General features: G+C 38.4%; 1 protein-coding gene across 1 annotated transcript in view; it reads left to right on the forward strand.

Annotated features, from left to right (window-relative positions):
- Nucleotides 1–21891, forward strand: part of LOC140146589 (ATP-dependent RNA helicase DDX1-like) — a 33567-nt gene that overhangs the window by 343 nt on the left and 11333 nt on the right. The window contains exons 2-17 of the mRNA XM_072168459.1: nt 7373–7424; nt 7816–7909; nt 8894–8981; nt 9946–9999; nt 11199–11285; nt 11921–12004; nt 14357–14433; nt 15050–15199; nt 16290–16343; nt 16962–17022; nt 17853–17914; nt 18385–18461; nt 18905–18965; nt 19346–19417; nt 20116–20142; nt 20445–20534. Of these exons, the coding sequence (XP_072024560.1) occupies nt 7373–7424; nt 7816–7909; nt 8894–8981; nt 9946–9999; nt 11199–11285; nt 11921–12004; nt 14357–14433; nt 15050–15199; nt 16290–16343; nt 16962–17022; nt 17853–17914; nt 18385–18461; nt 18905–18965; nt 19346–19417; nt 20116–20142; nt 20445–20534 (1190 nt within the window). The remainder of the gene's footprint in view (nt 1–7372; nt 7425–7815; nt 7910–8893; nt 8982–9945; nt 10000–11198; nt 11286–11920; nt 12005–14356; nt 14434–15049; nt 15200–16289; nt 16344–16961; nt 17023–17852; nt 17915–18384; nt 18462–18904; nt 18966–19345; nt 19418–20115; nt 20143–20444; nt 20535–21891) is intronic.

Below are 21891 nucleotides of genomic sequence, written 5' to 3' on the forward strand. Positions count from 1 at the left end.
ATTTTAGTGATTTTGCACATTGTGCGAGAATTTAATTTCGCGGCATCAACACTCACTAATTAGCTAAGACAGTCTGTAGTCAGTCATGGTATTCGTTGAAAAGCTATACTTTATTCGAGAGTTCATTTTAAAGGGGCACTTCGTGATCCACAGCCTCATCCCCCCACTTGGTACTTGGTAGTGTAATCCTTTTACAGCTTCATCTTGAGCTAAACTAGGATGTAACGGTGCAGAGTGACGTCAACAGCCATGGTGCGGTGCGTAGTGAAGAAGGTGAAGAAAAACAAAGCTACGGCAAAAAACCATCCAACGATGAACTGAGGGTGCACTATATACAGGAACTGGAGACTGGTTTACAGGAGTTTGCTGCCTGGTGGCGGAAGCATCCCCCTGATTGACACAAGGGCAGCTTCTTTGAAGGCAGCTGGGGTTGCTTGGATCACAACTGATGGAGGAAGATGATTCCAAACACGTATGGAGCGTGGATAAAGGAAAACCTGAAACCCTCGGTAGATGGAGTTGGTACCTGGTACTTCAATTGATGATCATTGCGAGACAGGTAGCATGCAGGGGTAACACATGGAGGGAACTGGATATTGACAAACTGGTTGTGGATTTTGTAGAACATCACACTCTGGTCTACCAGGCGTCTTACGTGTAGGGAGTCCCAACCAAGACTGGTAATCATAGGTGTAACTGAGGTCGTCCGGACTAAAATCAGCATAAACAAAGCGTGCAGCAGCTCTCTGAACTTGCTCTAGCTTGTTCACCAGGGATATTGTATATGGATTCCAAGCTGCTGCAGCATACTCTAAGCGTGGGACGAACCAGGGCCTCATAAGCTTTCTTCTTAACATCTCTGGAACAGGGTGATAATGTCCTCCATAACAGGCCCAGGGTCTTGTTAGACTTCTTGATGATGTTGTTACAGTGGGAGTTCCATCGAAGATCATTGGAGATGGAGATACCTAGGTAATCATGTTGCTCTACACTGGTGAGTGGCTGCCCAAGAATGGAATATTGGAAATGACTGGGTTTTTTTTGCGAGATATAGCAAGAACCGCACACTTCTTGACGTTAAAGTCCATCAGCCAATCAGTAGCCCAATCAGCAAGAACCTGCAGGTCTTCTTGGAGGATTTGATGATCTTCTTGGTTGTGGATCTCACGATAAAGGATGGAATCGTCCGCAAATAGCCTGATGTTTGATTTTATGTTGTCTTGGATGTCGTTTATATATAATAGGAAAAGGGCTGCCCCAACACAGATCCCTGGGGTACTCCGGATGTGACGTTACCCCATGTTGAGTGAGTACCGTTGACTGATACAGCTTGTTTGCGATCAGCTAGGAATGCACAGATCCATCGGAGCGTAGATCCCCTGATCCCATAGAAGTCCAACTTAGCGGATAGATGTGGGTGTGAAACTCTATCGAACGCTTTGCTGAAATCAAGCAATATTACGTCTGTCTGGCCATGGTTGTCAAGAGTGTTAGCCCAGTCATGTACAGATGTGAGAAGTTGAGTAACGGTTGACAGGCGTTCTCTAAAGCCATGTTGTGAGTCCAAGAGGATATTGTGGGAACTCAAATGTTTGGCCATATGGCTCAGTACTATGTGCTCTAACATCTTACAACATAGGCATGTCAAAGATATGGGTCTGTAGTTAGCTGCATCACATTTGTCACCTTTTTTGTAGATAGCTGTAACCAGTGCCTGGCGCCACTGGACTGGTACGTCCCCAGTATCAATGGATTGTTGGTAGAGTACAGTCAGGGCTGGGGCTAACTCTTCAGCAACAGATTTCAATAACTTCGGTGGCACTTCATCTGGACCACTGGCCTTGGCTGGATTCAGTTGTTGCATCTGTTTAAGAACTCCTGCTGGTGGATGACCAGTGGTGAGTTGCTCGAGTGAGGTGAGGGGCCTTTATCAGGTATATCTCTGGCAGGCGATGATGAGAAAACAGATTGGAACTGCTCATTTAAGGCTTGGGCTTTCTCCTCATCAGTGGTGCACAGTTTATTTTCTGTGCGTAGAACTGGGATGCCAAGATTTTCGGTTTTCATGAGCTTGACATACGACCAAAAGGTCTTGGGATTTTCAGACAAACTACCACCGATGATGTTGTTGGTGTAGTTTATATGTGACTGGTGTATAGTTTTAGCAAGAGCATTTCTGTACTCTCTGTAACTTCTCCATTTGGAGGAGGAATTTGATTTTCTGGCAACACTATACAGACGATCCCACTTTTCTCAAAAAAAAGTTGAGATTTTTATATCACTGGAAACCTCTGGCTACATAATGTTTATGTACAAAATATTTCTTGCAGATTAATTCGTTTAGCAAAGATATCGTGAAATTTGAATTTCGTTCTGGTGCACCAGAATTGGTGCACCAGAATTGTCTATGGAGCAGTGTAATACACGTAATCATGCATACCTCGCAAACGCAAAATCGGAATCAACTGAAATTTTGGGAATATGCTTTTTTCGTGGATATGTACTGAAAAATGTCATAAAAGAGGATGCTACATGTAGGATCACGAAATACTCCTTTAACATTTTCGCATTTATATCTTTACTCGCAAATTTCGCGAAAGTAAAATTTCTACTTGCACAGTAATGTAGCCCTAGAATTTTAGCCATTTACTTGCCGGTTTTCTTGTCGAAACTGCTGAAGCATGATACCGCGGACCGGGCATGCGTGTAAAAGCTGGAAGTTCAAAATGGGCAACCTTTTATACTCAAGAGCTAGCCTACAGTCATGACAGTTGACTCATCAAAATGACTTTCAATCCTAATTTCAACATTAACAGTTCTGAATAACATCCGTTGCAAAAAATGTCAACGCTGATGGACCAAAAAACGAAAGCATTGGCAATGGTCATTGGTTTGGATTCTTATCATCGAATGCGTAATGTGTGCAAATTCGAAGCTAGAGTTCTGAAGCTAGAAATGACCAACGGTTAACACAGTTGTGTGCTCCTGACTCCAATAACTTTTTTTTTTAATTTGTAGTTTTGTACGGTACTCTAAATTTTTTTTTTTTTCAGGACACCTACACTGAAAATGAACTTGTAGACTAGTGGTGTTTTGCTTGGGATTTTTTGGTGTGCATACATGTAGAATCAGCTTTTTATTCCCAAAAGTTGTCTATTAATTTTGTTTGAGAGTGAAGTGAGTGAAAAATATTATTTTAAAATTTTACAGATTTTTTTGATTAACATGATTTTATTCTATGAATGGACAGCCCTTTTATTAATTTAAATTAGGATTGGTCGTTTGGTCGTTTTTTTGTGTTACCCGGTATTAATTTTATTGTATTTTTGTTTTTGCAAAGAATGACCTATAATAAGCACAAAAAATGACCAACCAGGTGACCAACCAACCCTGATTAGAACTATTTTTTGGGACGCGGAAGTGTGCAGTACCGCATGCGGTACTGCACACTTCGTTACAGTCCCGCATGCTTGAACTGCACCTTCCGTCACACGCACTTCGCATGCGGGACTGCACATCCGACCTGCATTCCGCATGCGGTGATGCAGGTCGGGATGTGCACTACCGCATCGGTACTGCAACATTTTGGTGCATTTCGCTGGGGATATGCAATATTTTTGGTGTATTTCCGCGTGGGGAACTGCAACATTTTTGGTGTATTTCCGCCAGGGGATGTGCAATATTTTCGGTGTTTTTCCGCATGGGGATGTGCAATATTTTTGGTGTATTTCCGCCAGAGATTTGCAATATTTTGGTGTTTTCCGCATGGGGATATGCAATATTTTGGTGTATTTCCGCCTGGGAACTGCAACATTTTTGGTGTATTTCCGCCAGGGGATGTGCAATATTTTTGATATTTTCCCGCATGGGGATGTGCAATATTTTTGGTGTATTTCCACCAGGGGATGTGCAATATTTTTGGTGTTTTCCCGCATGGGGATTGCAATATTTTTGGTGTATTTCCGCATGGGGATATGCAATATTTTTGGTGTATTTCCGCGTGGGGAACTGCAACATTTTTGGTGTATTTCCGCCAGGGGATGGAACTTCCGTTTACAGTCCCGCATGCGGAACTGCACCTTCCGTCAAGCACTTCCGCATGCGGTACTGCACATCCCGACCTGCATTCCCGCATGCGCAACATCTTTGGTGCATTTCCGCTGGGGATATGCAATATTTTTGGTGTATTTCCGCGAGGGGATGTGCAATATTTTTGGTGCATTTCCGCCAGAGGATGTGCAATATTTTTGGTGTATTTCCGCCAGAAGATTTGCAATATTTTGGTGTTTTCCGCATGGGGATATGCAATATTTTGGTGTATTTCGCGTGGGGAACTGCAACATTTTGGTGTATTTCCGCCAGAGATGTGCAATATTTTGATATTTTCCGCATGGGGATGTGCAATATTTTTGGTGTATTTCCACCAGGGGATGTGCAATATTTTTGGTGTTTTCCCGCATGGGGATATGCAATATTTTTGGTGTATTTCCGCATGGGGATATGCAATATTTTTGGTGTATTTCCGCGTGGGGAACTGCAACATTTTTGGTGTATTTCCGCCAGGGGATGTGCAATATTTTTGGTGTTTTCCCGCATGGGGATATGCAATATTTTTGGTGTATTTCCGCATGGGGATATGCAATATTTTTGGTGTATTTCAGCGTGGGGAACTGCAACATTTTGGTGTATTTCCGCCAGAGATGTGCAATATTTTGGTGTTTTTCCGCATGGGGATGTGCAATATTTTTGGTGTATTTCCGCCAGGGGATGTGCAATATTGTTGGTGTTTTCCCGCAATATTTTTTGTGCATTTCCGCGGGGGGGCGTGCAATAGTTTTGGTGTATTTCCGCGGGGGATGTGGCATGTTGTTGGTGTTTTCCGCATGGGGATGTGCAATATTTTTGGTGTAGGCCTATTTCCACCAGGGGATGTGCAATATTTTTGGTGTTTTCCCGCATGGGGATATGCAATATTTTTGGTGTATTTTTCGCGTGGGGAACTGCAACATTTTTGGTGTATTTCCGCCAGGGGATGTGCAATATTTTTGGTGTTTTTCCGCATGGGGATGTGCAATATTTTTGGTGTATTTCCGCCTGGGGCTGTGCAATATTTTTGGTGTTTTCCGGGGGTGCAATATATTTGGTGTATTTCGGCGTGGGGAACTGCAACATTTTGGTGTATTTCCGCCAGGAGATGTGCAATATTTTTGGTGTTTTTCGCATGGGGATGTGCAATATTATTGGTGCATTTCCGGCAGGGGATGTGCAATATTTTTGGTGTTTTTCCGCATGGGGATGTGCAATATTTTTGGTGTTTTTTCCGCTTGGTTTACGTGGGGATATACTTTTTGTGTCGAACTTTGTAATAATATAAGTTAAAAAGGTAATTATTTAGGCCTACTTAGATCTACTTATAGCTACAGCTAGTCGTCTATTTAATTTGTTTCTTAGTTTACGTGAGATGGCTACGTGTTTTGACATGCAGTAAATATATATATTTCATTATTCATTATGCTAAATTAAATTACTATCCTCCGTAAATTGATTGATAATCGATCCACTTGAGAAATTCTCCGTTGGAACTTTAATAGAAAGTGGTCACAATGTCAAGTTGAATAGTCATCATTAAAGAGGCGTGTGAAATTGATTTCAATCAAATTAATTTCATACAATAACTATTAGCTAGGTTTCTATACTATGCCGACCTTTCGGACAAGACTTTCCAAGACTCTCTTTTAAATACAAAATGCGACATTAATTACATGCGACGATCATTGATTGTCTAAAACTAATTACTAAAAAAGTAAAAACACCTAAGAGCCTGGCGTATTTTCACCACGAATGTAGGCCTACTAAATTTTTGTCATACCTATTTTGTTGCATGTCCGCATGCGGAACTGCAAAATATTTGGTGCAGTTCCGAATGCGGTAATGAACATATCTTTTCGCATGCCCGCATGCGGAACTGTCAAATATTTGGTGTACATGTAGTTCCGCATGCATTTAATGTGAATGTCCGCGTGCGGGAATGTAATATATTTGGTGCAGGCCCGCATGCGGGATGTACATGTTTTTTCGCATGTCCGCATGATGAGGGAATGCAAGGCGAGATGCACAGTTCGGATAATGTAGGCATACAGTATGTTGTACATGCTTCATTTATTGAAATTTTTAAAGAAGAAAGTCTTGTTCGAAATTTCTGCATAGTTTCATTGTTGTAATTTATTTATTTATTCACTTTTTTCATCAATTCAACACCCAACAGGTATATTAAAATAAAATGAATAAATAAAGATAAAAAATAAAAATCATAATTATAGTAAAATAATGAATTAATAATAATAAATTCGGGGATTTATAGTGCACGATGACAACCTTTTTTACATTACATTACATTACATTACATTACATACGCACGGGAAATTTGTTGTTTGGGGTATATTTGAAGAGAAGCACAAGCCTTGAAATAAAAGTAACTTCTCCTCCCGATCCCGGTGACTATTTGAAATGTGACTTCATATATATATTGCACATCCCCTAGCGGAAATACACCAAAAATATTGCAAATCCCCTGGCGGAAATACACGTATAGCACATCCTCTAGTGGAAATACACCAAAAATATTGCACATCCCCTAGCGGAAATGCACCAGAAATGTTGCAGTCCCGCATGCGGTAGTGCACATCCCGACCTGCATCACCGCATGCGGGAATGCAGGTCGGGATGTGCAGTCCCGCACGCGGAAGGGCGTGACGGAAGGTGCAGTGCCGCATGCGGGACTGTGAGCGAGAGTGTGCAGTACCGCACGCGGTACTGCACATATAACAGTCGCTTTCAATACCTGCTGATTAATTGAAGGGTCTGTCCACCCATAGAACATAATTTTTAGCTCGGTAATTTTGTACAGAGTTACTAGGGCTAATTATGTAATGCTAAGGCCCTTCGCACTTGATTATTAGTTTCCTGTTTACCGCCCGCGTCCAAAATTGAAAATCTCAAAATAATTAATTATTTTATTTTTATTTCTAATTTTCTCCTTTAAAATAACTTTCAACGACTTCTACTTGCCATTTTCTGACTTTAATATTATCAACAACAATGATGAATGAACAAAGAGTACAACTCCACCTTCACTTATTTATAAAATCAAATATTGTTGTGAAATAATTAAATGCCCGCTCTAGTCAAAACAAGTCAATAGTTGCTTGTAATAGTTCAAACTAAATAAAGAAAATAAAAGATAATTAATAATTAATATTTAAAAGTGACCTCGTCCCTTTTTCAAAATCTTAAACAGGAAACTAATAATCAAGTGCGAAGGGCCTAATATCCAATACTGTGTTTGTGTAATCAATTTCCCTTTGTTTCACAGAGTTTGGTGTGATAGAAGAGATCACAAAAGCTGTGGATGAAATGGATTGGTTGTAAGTATCTAATGTCAAATATTAATAAACTCTGAATAAACAATAAGTTGTGTGTATCGGTTTAAAATTCTATGATATTTATACACACATCCAGGGCTTTCTTGCCCTAAACCCAGGGGAGCCCCCAAAATGAAAAAAATAATAATAATAATTTGAGGCCTGGTCTAGTGTATGAGTGTGAAGAGTCACTTGGGTATCTATGGGACCTTTCTTGTACACAGGATCAGGCTTGGACAATGGACCACACACCTGTGCTTTGTTCCAAGATTGGAATATAAACCACATTCTTATAGATTGGAGGAGCTTTGAGACAAACTGTTTTTTTTTCAAATGGCCTCATTAGTGTTCAGTAGTAATTATCATCTCCTAATATTGTCCATTTATCCCTCAGGTTACCAACTGATGTCCAAGCTGAAGCGATACCTCTTATTCTTGGTGGCGGTGATGTTCTGATGGCTGCAGAAACAGGGAGCGGCAAAACAGGGGTAGGTTGTCTGTCCTCCAATGTTAAATTGTAGTACCTATCTGCTGCATTTATTACTGATGAACACTGCCTTTTACTTTGGGAGTAAACTGATTCAAACAAGAGCAGGGCTTGAAAAAATGTTTATTTCCCGGGAAGCAAGCTAAATTTCCCTCAATGTATAGCTTGATTTTATATACAAAAAAGACCCAATTTCCCTCCAAATACCCATTTCCTTGGAAGAAGCTTCCCAAATTCCCCACTTCTTCGAGCTATGAACAAGAGTCCAAATATTGACTTCTTGGAGCACAAACATGCAAATTACGGAATAGGGTGCAACTTGCTAGACTTCGAGTCCAGCCCTCGTTTACGGAGTTTAGGGTTAGGGTAGGGCAGTCTTGTAATAAGACTAATAGAGTTGCACCCTATTTGGTAATCGTTCCCTGCATGGATATTTCTCTATATTATTCCTATATTTTTGCAATGGCTGGCTTGAAGCCCTGGGGTCCATTTCACTAAACGTTACAAAGCTTCGGAAGTCTTGAAAATTGTTTGTAACCATAAACTTGTTTCATTTTACTGAACTCATTTTACGAATGTTACCCTTCGTAAGTAATAGGGATTTTCTTCAGGGACCTTTCCTAAAGTTACATCTAGTATTGGCTATTCGTAACTTTACCCTGGGCCTCAAGGAAGAACAGATGATTAATTGTGTTTTCACCTGATTGAGTGTCCCAGGTTAAAGAAGAAATAAAACAAACAAACAAAAAACGAACGGTTACCTGAGTTACGAAGGGTTAAAAGTTGAGTGAAATGGACACCTGATATACTGGTACATGAAATAACAATAATCAACAGGGCTATTTTTTCTAACATATAGGTCTAAACACTATCTTGATTGCTTACCCAGATCATGTAATTAACCACTCAGAGCCAATGTAAAAATGCAGTAGTGCAGACACCCAGGGTTTAATATTTAACTAATTGTGTTTTCTGCTTTTTCTAGGCTTTCTGCTTGCCTGTAATCCAGATAGTCCACGAGACATTACGCGACAAAGACACAAAGAAATCTTCAGGTTCCACTGTTAGAGCTGGTAGGTAGTCATGTAGTCATCAGTTGGGGTATTCCAGTTGAAATTCATACACCCCTATGAAAGACATTACCTTATAATCTCCCACACACAGGGTATAGATTTCAAATGGGAGGCACCCATTCAGGTAACACCATTTGAAATTCACACTCCGTATGTGGAAGATTAAGGTTGTGTATTCCATAGGGGTGTTTGCAGTGTTCGAATTTAGGAAAAATAAATGGTTGTCCCACGGACAACCAGATTACAATTTCTGGTTGTCAGTCTAAGTTTTTGGTTGTCCGTAGGCCTACAAATGTGACTTTTGGCTAGATTTATGGTTGTCCGGCGGACAACCGAATCAGTATTTTTGGTTGTCCGGCGACTTTTTTTAGTTTTCCCGGGCAACCGGACAACCAAAATTTCGAACGCTGGGTGTATGGATTCCAACTCGGATAGCTCATTGGACTGTCATTATTATGGAATTATGAGATGACGCTCTGATCGTTAGAATGGGTCACACAATGTTATCCCGGAGTCACAAACATGTTAGAGAACACTGATTGCTGACATTTTATGATCCCATATGATAATTAGATATTTCACAAAATTTTTGCACAGTGTTATTCAGCATAAGCCATGGTTGGCATTTAGATATGGAATGCTGCGGATCAGATGTAATTTATTATATCATCTTGAGGCTGTGTGTGTATAATCAGTAATCTTAAGTCAGATTTATCAAAAATGTCATTGGTCATACAAGAAAACTTTCGTATGAGGAGCAAAGATAATCACTGAACTGGAATTGACTCCGTATAAAAAGTGGGTGGGTGAAATTGTCAGATAGACTTGTACATGTAAACTAATTTCAGACGGGTTAAATTTATGTGATAGCCATCAGTCTCTGTCTCTGATTCTTATATTCTTTTCATGAAAGGAGTTCATAATTATACCTTGTTTTGTTTGCTTTTCTGATGCTAAATTACAGAAAGTGCTTCTACCCAGTGGAAAATGAATGTGTATGACCGTGGAGATGCCATGGGTAAGTGTTTAATATATATATGACAAATATATTTCATTCACAAAGGACATACTACTGGCATACAGAATGCCCCATTCGCAAACACATACATGTACATCTGGCATGTACAGGTGCATGTCAAACAACATCAATTCAGTACGTAGCTAGGGTCTCGAAACTACCAACTTGTGACTTCATGCTCATTTTGTGGGAGCAGGTCACATGGTGCATCCACTACACCTTTGCATTGAAACTTGTTACTTTGTGCTACAGGTGTTTATAATTGGCATTGTATTAAGGAAAGTCAATTCAAATTGGTCAGTATTGAATTTCTACCTTTAACCATTCTTTATTAACTTGATGGAATGAAGTTGGATTATGCTAGGCACCGGAGTTTTGCGCGGTTCGCGCAAAAGCGCACATTTTCGCGCATTTGGGTGTCCAAAGCACATTTTGGGTTCCATCGAGAATGTTCACGATTTTGACCCATCGATAAGCTTAAAGTTAAAACTTACGATTTTATGCCCCAAATCGGCAGCATTTACAAGAAAATTCACGCAATATTGGTTCTAACTTCACTTATGTACATCAAAATACAAATAACGATCATTAAACCAAGCATAATGTGGGGAAATTTACCCTTGCTTTCGACATTTCGATCGACGATTTGTGATGGTCGCCATCTTTATTTTTATTTTTCCAGAAACTGAAATGAACCCGAAATGAACCGAAGTCGGTCGTAATTGATTGACGTGCCATCGTTTTACCGATGTTTTTTTGTGTTTTGCATTGATAACAGGGGATCACGCATTTTAGCGCATTTTGACCTATTTTTTGGCGCATTTTCGCGCATTTTGAAAAGTGGCCATCACATTTTGCTGTTTTAAATCGCGCAAAACTCCGGTGCCTAGATTATGCCATGTGAGGCATCAAAAAATGTGCAGAACAAATTGTTTGAAAGAACTTACTTAAAGGTGTGATTGTCAAAGAAAATAGTCAAAGAAAATAGTTTGAAGCTTGTGATAATATAAACTGAGAATACAATTTAAGCCTTGTGGCTTAGAATACAAAATTATACCTTTCGTATAATACTCTCAGCAAAGCAGGTTTCACAAGAACAATGATGACTATTCATCTTCTCAGTTACATATTTTTGAAATCTTAAAAAAAGATCTTTAAATATCTTTTGAAGTCACCACACATAATTCAATCTTTTACAGCAATCGATAGCGATGGATTGTTATGTCAGACTCGTGAACACAACTCATGGCATGGGACTCGTTCAAACAAAGCTGTGATTGGAAAAGGTGAGTACATGTATGCATTGTCTTGTCACATGAACACCATGTGTACATCACATGAACACCATGTTGGCATCACATGAACACCATGTGTACATCACATGAACACCATGTTGGCATCGCATGAACACCATGTGGACATCACACTGGTTGCTATGTCAGTACATAAATATATATGAGGACTTGTATAAATAGTTCATTGCAATGAATAAGACCCAGGCCTATGTGTAGAAAACATATTTATTTCCTGACAAGATAAGTAGGAATATTTCCCCAAAATACCAACTTTTTGCTGGAAAGAACTTCATGAATTCCTTATCTTATGAGCAGACACCTCTCAATAACTAGAGTTTAATTTTGTTGTCTTAATTGTCATAAGTGGTTGCAAACCCAACATCTCGTTGTATAACTCATCTCCTTCAATCCATTCATTTCTGTTGTCCAAGGTCATGATGACCTATAGGCAACCATTTCAGATTTTGCCTTTGGTATCAGGAACTGTGTTCCTCATTTGGACATATTTGTGGTAATTATGCGTTGGCTGAGGCCAATATGTTTTTTCTAGGCATGGTAATACCCTCTTTAATTCCTATAGTCTTGTAAATTTCCATTATGCATATTTGCATATTTGTGTTTCACAGGCAAGTACTACTATGAAGCCACAGTGACAGATGAAGGATTGTGTCGTGTGGGTTGGGCAACCTCTAAAGCTGACCTCAATCTTGGTAAGCATATATTTAAACTGTGTGCTATCTGTTATGAGGTCATTGTGTGAAATAGGGGGGGGAGGTTGTTTTGGGCCAAGGTAAATACAGAGGCCCAACACAAACCCTGACAATTTCACACAATGACCGTAAAACAAGATTCCTTAGGCAATTGAAACAAATTAGTTTGAAGTTATTATTGAGATAACATACAGGGGTGTGAGAGACCAGATTTTAATCTGTTTCCAGGTGTGTTTTTTTTTTCAACTTCCAGATTTTTTTCTACACTTGTTGTGTACAAAAGTATGTATGGTTTAAATAATTCCAGATTTTTTTCTACACTTGTTGTGTACAAAAGTATGTATTGTTTAAATAATTTCAGATGTTTTTAGCTGTTCCAGACCCTCCGTTCGCCAAAAACAGATATTTTTTCAAAGACACACTCTTAGGCCTGAACATATGAATCTTTGTTTTTATTCATATTGACCAACATAACTTTAGCATTAATTCTGATTAATTAGTCATTATTTCATTTAATTACAAGCATTGAAGCAGCATCAATGGTTGATCTAGAGATCAAACAAATTTGTGTCTGGTGCCTTACATAAATCAATTTTATTTGTCACCATTCTCTTCTACTGTGTATGATGTTACCAACTTGTAGCTGAAAAAGGCAGTATTAACTCATTCAAACATTTGTGATGCGATCAAGCAAAATGAGTCGGATGTCGGGAATATTGATTTTGAGATAATTATAATCAATAATAGTATTCAGCTTCCTTTGCATTTTATTGTTCTGAGCAACACTGAAATGGTTATATCTCTGGAACCATAAGTCTAATTATAATGGGGTTTTCAGCAAAATAAAGCTCTGAGAATGGCTCATATAATGAGATTGAAAACTGAAATTTGATTTTGATCGACATCAGACTCATTTTGCTTGATCGCATCACATTTATGGCCAAAAATGTTTCCAGCCTGATGCCAGTTACCAACTGTCAACATATAAACTCAACCCAGAAAGTATCGAAACGATTATAGATGGTTAGATATATCGGGAACTGAAATATATAGCAAAAACGTATTTAATGTATATAAAGCTCAGCATTCTCCTGCGCATTTTGATACCTCTTTTGTTGCTCTACGATATCATTTGGTCGAGTTATGGGCGCTTAAGTGGCTTCGGATTTTGAAAGTTGCATTTAACTCCTACTCAAGCCAAATGCGTTCGTCGTGTACACACACCCCCACACACACAAAATGTGCTCTGTTTACTTAACCATGAACTTACTTTATTTTACTCCTTCGACTTCCAACTTCAATACTTGCTACCCTTTACTTATCTCTGACTTATCTCATGAACTCTTTCTGCTGACATCTCAATACTTGGTGTCAATTACTGCCTGGATTTGAATTTGGCAGACAAAAGCAATGGTCATTTATTGGTCACAGTACAACGCATTTGGCTTGATATAGGAGCTATGTGCATTTTTCAAAATCCGACTTGGAGCCACTTAAGCGCCCATAACTCGACCAAATGATATCGTAGAGCAACAAAAGAAGTATCAAAATGCGCAGGAGTAAGCTGCACTTTATATACAGTAAATAAGTTTTTGCTGTATATTTCAGTTCCCAATATATCTGACCATATATAATCGTTTCGATACTTTCTGGGTTGAGTTTATATGACAACCAATGAGGTAGAATCAAAGAGTACCTACTCTGTCATGTTTGCGTGTCATTCATGGAGACAACTAAATGTAACTCGATTTTTTCGCTATGCGCCTGACTAACTTAAATTCAAATGTGTTTGGTGGTTTGCGTCCTGTGTGATGATGCATTGTGCCAAAAATGCACTTGCCAAGTACAGCATGCATAAACCTTTGAAACTCTTAAGATAAAAGATGCAAATTATCTTTTGAATTCAGGCTCTTGCCAACAAATGCCAAAGGTACATTATCTGCCCTCTATGCACAACAAACCAAGATGGCTCAAAACCCACCTCTTCTCCAATTTCTAGTCTCTGTGGTTCCTTTTGTCCCGTTTCTCCTCTGCTTTTCTTTCTTCTTTGGCCTAAAAAATTGTTTGATTGGTGTAACATAAAAAAAATAGGGTAGGTCGGTCTGCAATTTTTTTACACACATTTTAAGTTGTAAATTGCGTATGATAAAGGCTTTGAAACTTTTTTTTTAAATTTAAATTTAAATTAAAAAAAAAATTTTTGCAACAAAAAAATTCTAGGGTCTGGCCTATTTTTAGGGCCAGTCGGGTTATGTCAATCAGGCAAATTTTTTTAGGCCTTGCGCCTTGCATCATTTGGTAATAATGTTTTTTTATAAATCCATGTTTTATTTTTTATTTTGTTTACTCCAGGCACAGACAAACAAGGCTATGGGTTTGGTGGAACTGGAAAGAAATCCTTTGGACGACAGTTTGACGATTATGGAGAGGTAAGTATCCAATTGAAATTGAAATGTTTTTTTTTTTCCCTTTCAAAATTGTACATGTTGGGAATGACACTCATAATTAGTGGCAAGTAACATGTACATACATGTATATATAAGCTATTGCAAATTTACTATTTGACTCTGGCAGGCGACTGTTAGTGTTACTTCAGCAGCACCTGGTTGAAAAAAATGAAAGTATAAGTCCTGCAAAAAGCAATCCTTGATTAAAAAAAAACCTTTGTGATGTTGTTAACGTAGTGTAAGGTACTAGAACATGGAGATTAAACCAGGAGAGTAGGTTTGATGAGTTAATACCACAGTAAAAAAATAATACAGACCAACCACCAACAGGTTAAGTCCCAGCATCATCCATTGCTGAGGACCAATTGTTCCATGAAGTGCAAGAGAAGAAACTGCTACTCGCATACCGCGAAGACACACAATGCTCTATCGCTTAATACAAATTGCCTCTCATTATTTAAGAAAAAAGTGTTCCCAACTGAGCAGGTTTGGGGTTCACTTGAGGGAAACGCTACAATTTGTTTCTTGGTCTAATAAGCTCCATTATAATATACAGTACTTTAAAATTAACATATTTTATTTATTTTCATTTTTCTAGCCTTTCGGCAAGGATGATGTCATCGGGTGCTACTTAGATTTGGATAGTGGCTCTATCTACTATTCTAAAAATGGTGCAGACCTTGGCCATGCGTTTGACATCCCTGGGCATCTATTACAGCAAGGATTCTTTGTCGCTGTTGTACTCAAGGTAAGCTTGGGCACGGTCAGTCTTTTCCATGATGCGCTTTGTGTGGAAAAATATTGCACTAATCTCCATATAGCAATATTTCCATTAAAGCTTCTGTTCAAGTTCAAGACGGCAACATGTAAAAGGTTGTTCTCAGAAGGTTGTCCAAATTCCCTTAATAATGGGGAAATTGCAACTCTGGGCTAAATATGGTTGTTTTTGGGCACGGTGGCTCAGTGGTTACAGCCTTGGACTCGTAATCTGAGAGCTTGCTTGATGTGCATGGGTTCAAGTCCCGGTCCCACCACTGTGTTGCGCCCTTGGGCATGGCGCTTTGCCTCGCTTGCCTCACCCCACCCAGGTGCAATGGGAAGCTGTTAGGGGTTGTCACAGTCGTTGTACTGATGAACCCTGCGCCAATTGTAGGCTGCAAACGTGGTTCCGACATATTCTAATGACGGCGGAATAAATGTAAAGCACTTTGAGGCTGTTTAAGGCATAAAGCGCTGTATAAATATCTACATTTTTAAAACTTTTTTTTGTGAAAGAATATTTTCTAAGACTTCAAACTTCAAAATTACTAGGATGTACTGTATATAATAGTGAATTGATTGCCAATAGAAAGACATTGTTACCAAAAGTCGCCATTTTTGGATTGGTGACCAGTACCATGATGAATTAACTATTTCCACTGAACTGCATATAGCACTATGTGCTGAAGACTTTTTTTGTAATTTCAGATAAATATTGAGAGAGTTGCTATATTGTAGGCACATTGTTGCTGCTTTGGCGAAATATCGCCATTGTGATATGAAAATTGTATTGCAATATTATCGTAGGTAGCAATATTGCACATTCCTAACTCAAGGTAAAGTTCCCTATTAGCAGGGTTTTCTTTATACCTTGTGTATAAAATATACATAAATGCCATATTGTATTTCATAGAAAAAATGTGGCAATCAAAAGATATCAGAATAGGTATACCGACCAAATCATTGTTTATAGTTATATTACTTATTGTCATTCATTCCTGAGTTGAATTCTAAATTCATTGGAATAATAAATTGAATTACCTAGACTCACTTTTATTATGTTTTTGTGTACTCCACAGAATGCAGAAATGAAGTTCAACTTTGGCCAGACGGAATTGAAATATAAACCAGGGGTAAGTGATCAAAGGTTCCTAAATTCCCCGCTTTGTGGAACTTGACATATTAAGCAATAATAGGCCTACAGTTCTATACAGTGGAAATGAAGTCAAAATCATCATAATTTTATTTAGAATTAAGTTTTACAGACTAAAGGTGCATCGTAAAGAGGATGCTTATGCTGGTTTCATACTTTCTGCCGCTTGCCGCTGAGCGGCATGACACTTCATCATGCCGCTTGTACTTTTCTGCAAGCGGAGCGGCACACCGCTGAGCGGCACCGCAGCACCGCTCCAAAATCGTATTTTGTTCTCATACGTCAGAGCGGCACCGCTCCGAGTTGACTTGAATTCAACTCCCAGCGGTGCTGCCGCCGCGGCAAAGCGGTGGAGTGATCGATATCGGCTTGCCGCTGGTCACCGCTAGTGTTTTGGTGTGACTGCGCAGTGAAGTAAAATCATCTTCAGAGCGGCAAAGCGACAGGAAAGTATGAAACCAGCATTAGACCGTTTTTGCTGGAACAAATCTGTAGGAGGAGCTAATTATTAGGAGAGGTGCTAATTAGCTCAAATATAGTTGATGTTACAAATCTGAGTGCTATATTTACAGTGAATAATACTGTTTTTATTTTTCAGCATGGCTTCAAATCTCTGTGTACAGCCCCAAAAGATTGTGTTATAAAATCTCCTAATTCAGGTAATTATTATTATTTATTGTTCTTTCCTTTTCTTCTTTTTTTTTTTTTCTTTCTTGGTGTCTTATAGTAATAGTGCCTACCTCCTTCCATTTACATCATAATATGTTTATCCATTTTATTTCTTTTCTTCTTTAGGTTGTGTTTCACTTCCATTTTTCTATGTTTTCTAATGTGGCCTTCCAGTTTAGAAAAAAATGTAAAGGCCTGGAAACTTATTCTATGGAAATTTAAGGGAAATGTTATTTTGAATTCCCATATAGAAATATATATATAATTATGGGAAATTTTGATATCTTAGAGTGAAAGATAAGTTAGCTCTATATTATCAAGAAAAGCCTCTGCAAATATAGCTGTGTTTGCTAAGTTGCTGAGAGCTGCATTGATTGGTCGGGGAAATCTGGCTAAGTGGTCACTTTAAAATGGCAAGGCAGTTACAGTGCAGACGTGATATGATTAATAGAAAACTTGACTCAGGATTGGTAAAAGAGAACATCCCATGAATTTATGGAAAGTGGAATTGAAACTCTTTACAGATTCAGGGGGCTGGGTTTTGGGTTGATTAATAATGGTATAGTCTACATTACCAGTCGTTATCCACGGATCCGAGGGAGGGTCTACTTGTTAGTGACAAATAAAAAACATAGTTTTCAAAGAGTGGTGGACTGAAGAAAATATCCACACCACATTGATCGCTAACCACAGCATGGATTCCAATTTGCCTGTGTGCTGGCGCCATTGTGACGGGATCACATGCTGAATGGTATAAAAATATGTGATCAAAAACAAACATGGTCAATAGGTTATGTTTTATCATTATTTCCATATGCAGGTGGAGGCAGAGCTGCAGCGACAAAAGACATGCCAAATGCACCACAAGCTATCATTATTGAGGTACGTTTTGATTAGCCAGAATTATCGTCATAATTAGAGAAAAAAAAGGTAGTGATTTTTGTTTTTAGTATCCATATATATCGAGTTATTTAGAAGATCGACAGGTCCAATATTTTAAATCCTGGTTGTGATGGTTATGTAAGTTGATTAGAGTTCTGAACCTTTATAGAGGTACATCCCTTATGATGCTAAATGGCGTGTCTTGGGTGACAGTGGTCAGCGAATCCCTGTAAAGTGTGCTGAGACTTGTGGGGTTTATACCTGTGCATAGCGCACTAAAATCACTGCTTTTTTTTCTACGACATAGTAAAATATACTAAAAACAAAATTCAAATCTTTTATTCAATTATCTTCCTACATGTATATTCTGTGGGAAAAAATAATTAATAAATATGCACTTCCCAAACAATCATATAAAACAAGCTTAGAATAAAAAATATGATGCCTATATTTTCTTGTTTACTTCTCAGCCCTCACGAGAGCTTGCAGAGCAGACATTAAATCAAATCAAATTATTTAAGAAAAATATGAAGGAATACTGCCCAAGGTGAGTTATTTGTTTCTTCTTCCTCTTATATTTTTAATGTAGATATGTATGTGTTGTTAGCCGACGATTTCCCTTCGTCCAAAATGTCCATTACAAGGTTACTCTACACAGATAGTTCATCTCTGTAATCTCTGTATGAATAAGAAATTAATTGTTTGTGTTAAAATAACAGATATTTGAAATCCATGCAAATAAGGTTGTTAAATTCAGAGACAGTCCGCTGCAACACTGCGATTGACAGATATATATCAAGAAAGAAACACAAGTGCGAGCTTTAATGGTCAAAATGACCCATTAATGCTTATTGCTTAATTCCCAAGCTTAGTTCATGAAGCATTTGGGCAAACACTTTTGTACTGAATGTTTTTGATTCATTGTCACTTTAAAATCAGCATAAGTAAAATGTTTGTCGCCTTCACATTTCTGTCTTTTCCTCTCTACAGGGAGTTGCTTATCATTGGTGGTGGTGGTGCCAGAGAACAAATTGATGCACTCAACAGAGGGGTATGTAAGATTTGGAGTATCGTTGGAGTAAGATGTTCATGAGTTAGACTAGTGTAAAAACTCCCAAGATATTGTGTTGCACGATACAACTTGACCCTCCCTGAGGAACATGTTTCTAATATGGGAGTCAATAATAGTGCAGTCTATATAGTGCAGCACTATTATTGATAACTTTCTTGTGCTATGCAACTTGCAAGGGATGATTTAAACCTACACAAGCAATTTTGACCAATAAACCCTTCCCATGTTGCTTCTTTAATGTGGACTTTTTGAATTCCATTGGTGAATTAAAAATTGGTTCATTATAATAATGCAAATGGAGTTATTTGCTTGTCTGTGTATATTGTCGCTATATTGAATAACTGTGTTCCTTGTTGCAGGTTGATATAGTTGTAGCAACACCAGGAAGAATAGATGACTTAATGGGCACTGGCAAACTCTCCCTATCACAGGTAGGTTGAAAGCAATACATGTACACTACAAGATTCCTATTGTTGCCGCCTGCACAGTACACCATCACCAAGGTACCTGACTGGTACACACAAAAGTACCTAAACAGTACCAATGCTGCTACTGCACAGGTACTCCTCCTGTCACTGTACAGTACCATGGTGACTGTGTACCTGTGTAGGCAACCCAATAGGAATCTTGCAGTGCAAGTCCTTGTATAGCAAGAATTGTTTTGTTATAGTGCTGTGGTCGACATAAATTTCGTCAATATAACAAAAAATAATGCGGTGGGGCACTCACTTTAAGCTTAAATCCCAGACTGGGTCTGCTGTGGATGGGTAGTTTTTGGGTCCTGGCTAACACCCTGTGTGAGAGATATGTGTATTGGGTACTGCAGGAGATTCTGCACTGTGGTGCGCATTCATGATTGCACCCCATTCTAGAGCTCTGTAGAACTAAGCCCACTGTTGATCGATTCTGAGATCTCCAATTTGTCAAGACTTTCTAAAGATATTGAACTTGAGTTACTACTCTTATTAAAAAGGATGGCCTCGTGGAAATATCATATGTATGTCGTATTCATATGATATCCTTTATCCAAAAATTAGCAATCTTGAACAAATTCATGTAACCAAGAATCAATAGTTAGGTTCAGGTAACTAATATTCTTTTTTCTTTTTTTTTTTTTAAATTCCCACAGGTCCGGTTCTTTATTCTTGATGAAGCGGTAAGTTAACAAATTTACAGCTTTTGTTACACAACAAGCGAGCTAATATACTCAACAGATTTGGATAACACTCATATGAAAGTTATCAGTTTATTTTACATGGAAAAAAGTTCAGCCATTTCCTGTTTTTAGAGAGCATGGTAGCATAACGCACCGAGGTAGGTTGTGGCCCTGGATTTGAATCCGTACAGCGCCGTTGTGCACTTGCCTTGCATGTCTCACTCCATCCATGCCAGGTGTAATGGGGAGCTGTTAGGGCATAAGTATGATATGCCTTACATTTGTATTATGATCTCTTTCAGGATGGTTTATTAAAAGCCGGCTATGGAGAGCAGATCAACCGTATGTGGCAACAAATCCCTAAAGTAACAGCAGATGGAAAGAGGTTACAGGTAGGTATTAACCCTATACTATGGTTCACCTCAAGTTCTGTAGTGATGTCAATGCTTCTGTGCGGTTATGCTGCAAGCATGCCGACAAGCATATGCTATACTTTGGTTCACCTCTAGTTCTATAGTGATGTCAATGTTTCTTTGAGGTTGTGCCTCAAGTGTACCGACAAACAAACTATACTTTGGTTCATCTCAAGTGCGGCAGTGACATCAGTGCCTTTTTAGCTGAAAATAAACTTGCCCATTCTAACCATATGGGCACTACTGCCTTTCTGACAGCACTCTTGATTGGTTAATTACATGATATAATCATCTGAGTAACCAATCAAAAAAGTCCAATAATTTACTCACATTTTTTTAGACATTTCATCTTCCGATCGGAAGATTTCATCAGTAATGCAATGAACTAGCAACACTCCTACTCTCATCTCCAGAGTGTACAGTTCTTTGCAGTAGTTGGTCATATACATGATTGAGAGAGTATGTCCCTTCATCCATGTTATTGATTGGGATAGAACGAAAGTAATTGACAAAGACTCGTGCAAGCAAACTAGATGGATCAGAGAAGCCATGTGGATCAGGAAACGGGGGGCCAACATTATCAACTACGATGAAGGGACATACTCTCTCAATCATGTATACGAACAACTACTGCAAAGAATTTACCAATAGTATATCTCTAATTGGTTCAATACATGATATAGTGTACTTTGAAATAAATCAAAATAGTTCTTAAGGGATCTGGTAATGAGCGTTTCGACAGTAGTTTTGTGGGACATTAGAGCACATCAGACATATCGAATTGCATTCTGAATACTGAAGAATGTCTTTCTGATATCAAATAATTTTCATTTTTGAAATTCACAATATAATACAAATTTTATGACAAATTATAAAAATTTGGGAAAAAAATTCCATATCTTCAATATGAAAGGTCAAAATTTTCAATTGATCGTCTGCTTTTCATCCAGCCTACATACCCTTTAAGTATAAATCATCAGATTTATAAAGTTTACTTCAAGTACTGTTAAATATCAAAATTATCAATTTTTAATCATTTGCCATAAAATGTGTATTACATTTAATTTCAAAAATCAAAATTATTTGATATCAGAAGGACATTCTTCGTATTCAGAATGCAATTCGATATGTCTGATGTGCTCTAATGTCCCACAATAAATACCGTACTGTCCAAACGTTCATACCCCATCCCCTAAGAGGCCAATAATTGGGCCAGTAATGTCCACTGTGTCATAAAAAAACATTTGCCATGTTCTTGAATAGTCATGTTGGACCATGACACAGCTAATTAGGTGTGATTTCATTCTTACAGAATTATGGTATCTTATTAGAACTT

Source organism: Amphiura filiformis, chromosome 2 (genome assembly GCF_039555335.1).
Source record: "Amphiura filiformis chromosome 2, Afil_fr2py, whole genome shotgun sequence".
NCBI classification, from domain to species: Eukaryota; Metazoa; Echinodermata; class Ophiuroidea; order Amphilepidida; family Amphiuridae; genus Amphiura; species Amphiura filiformis.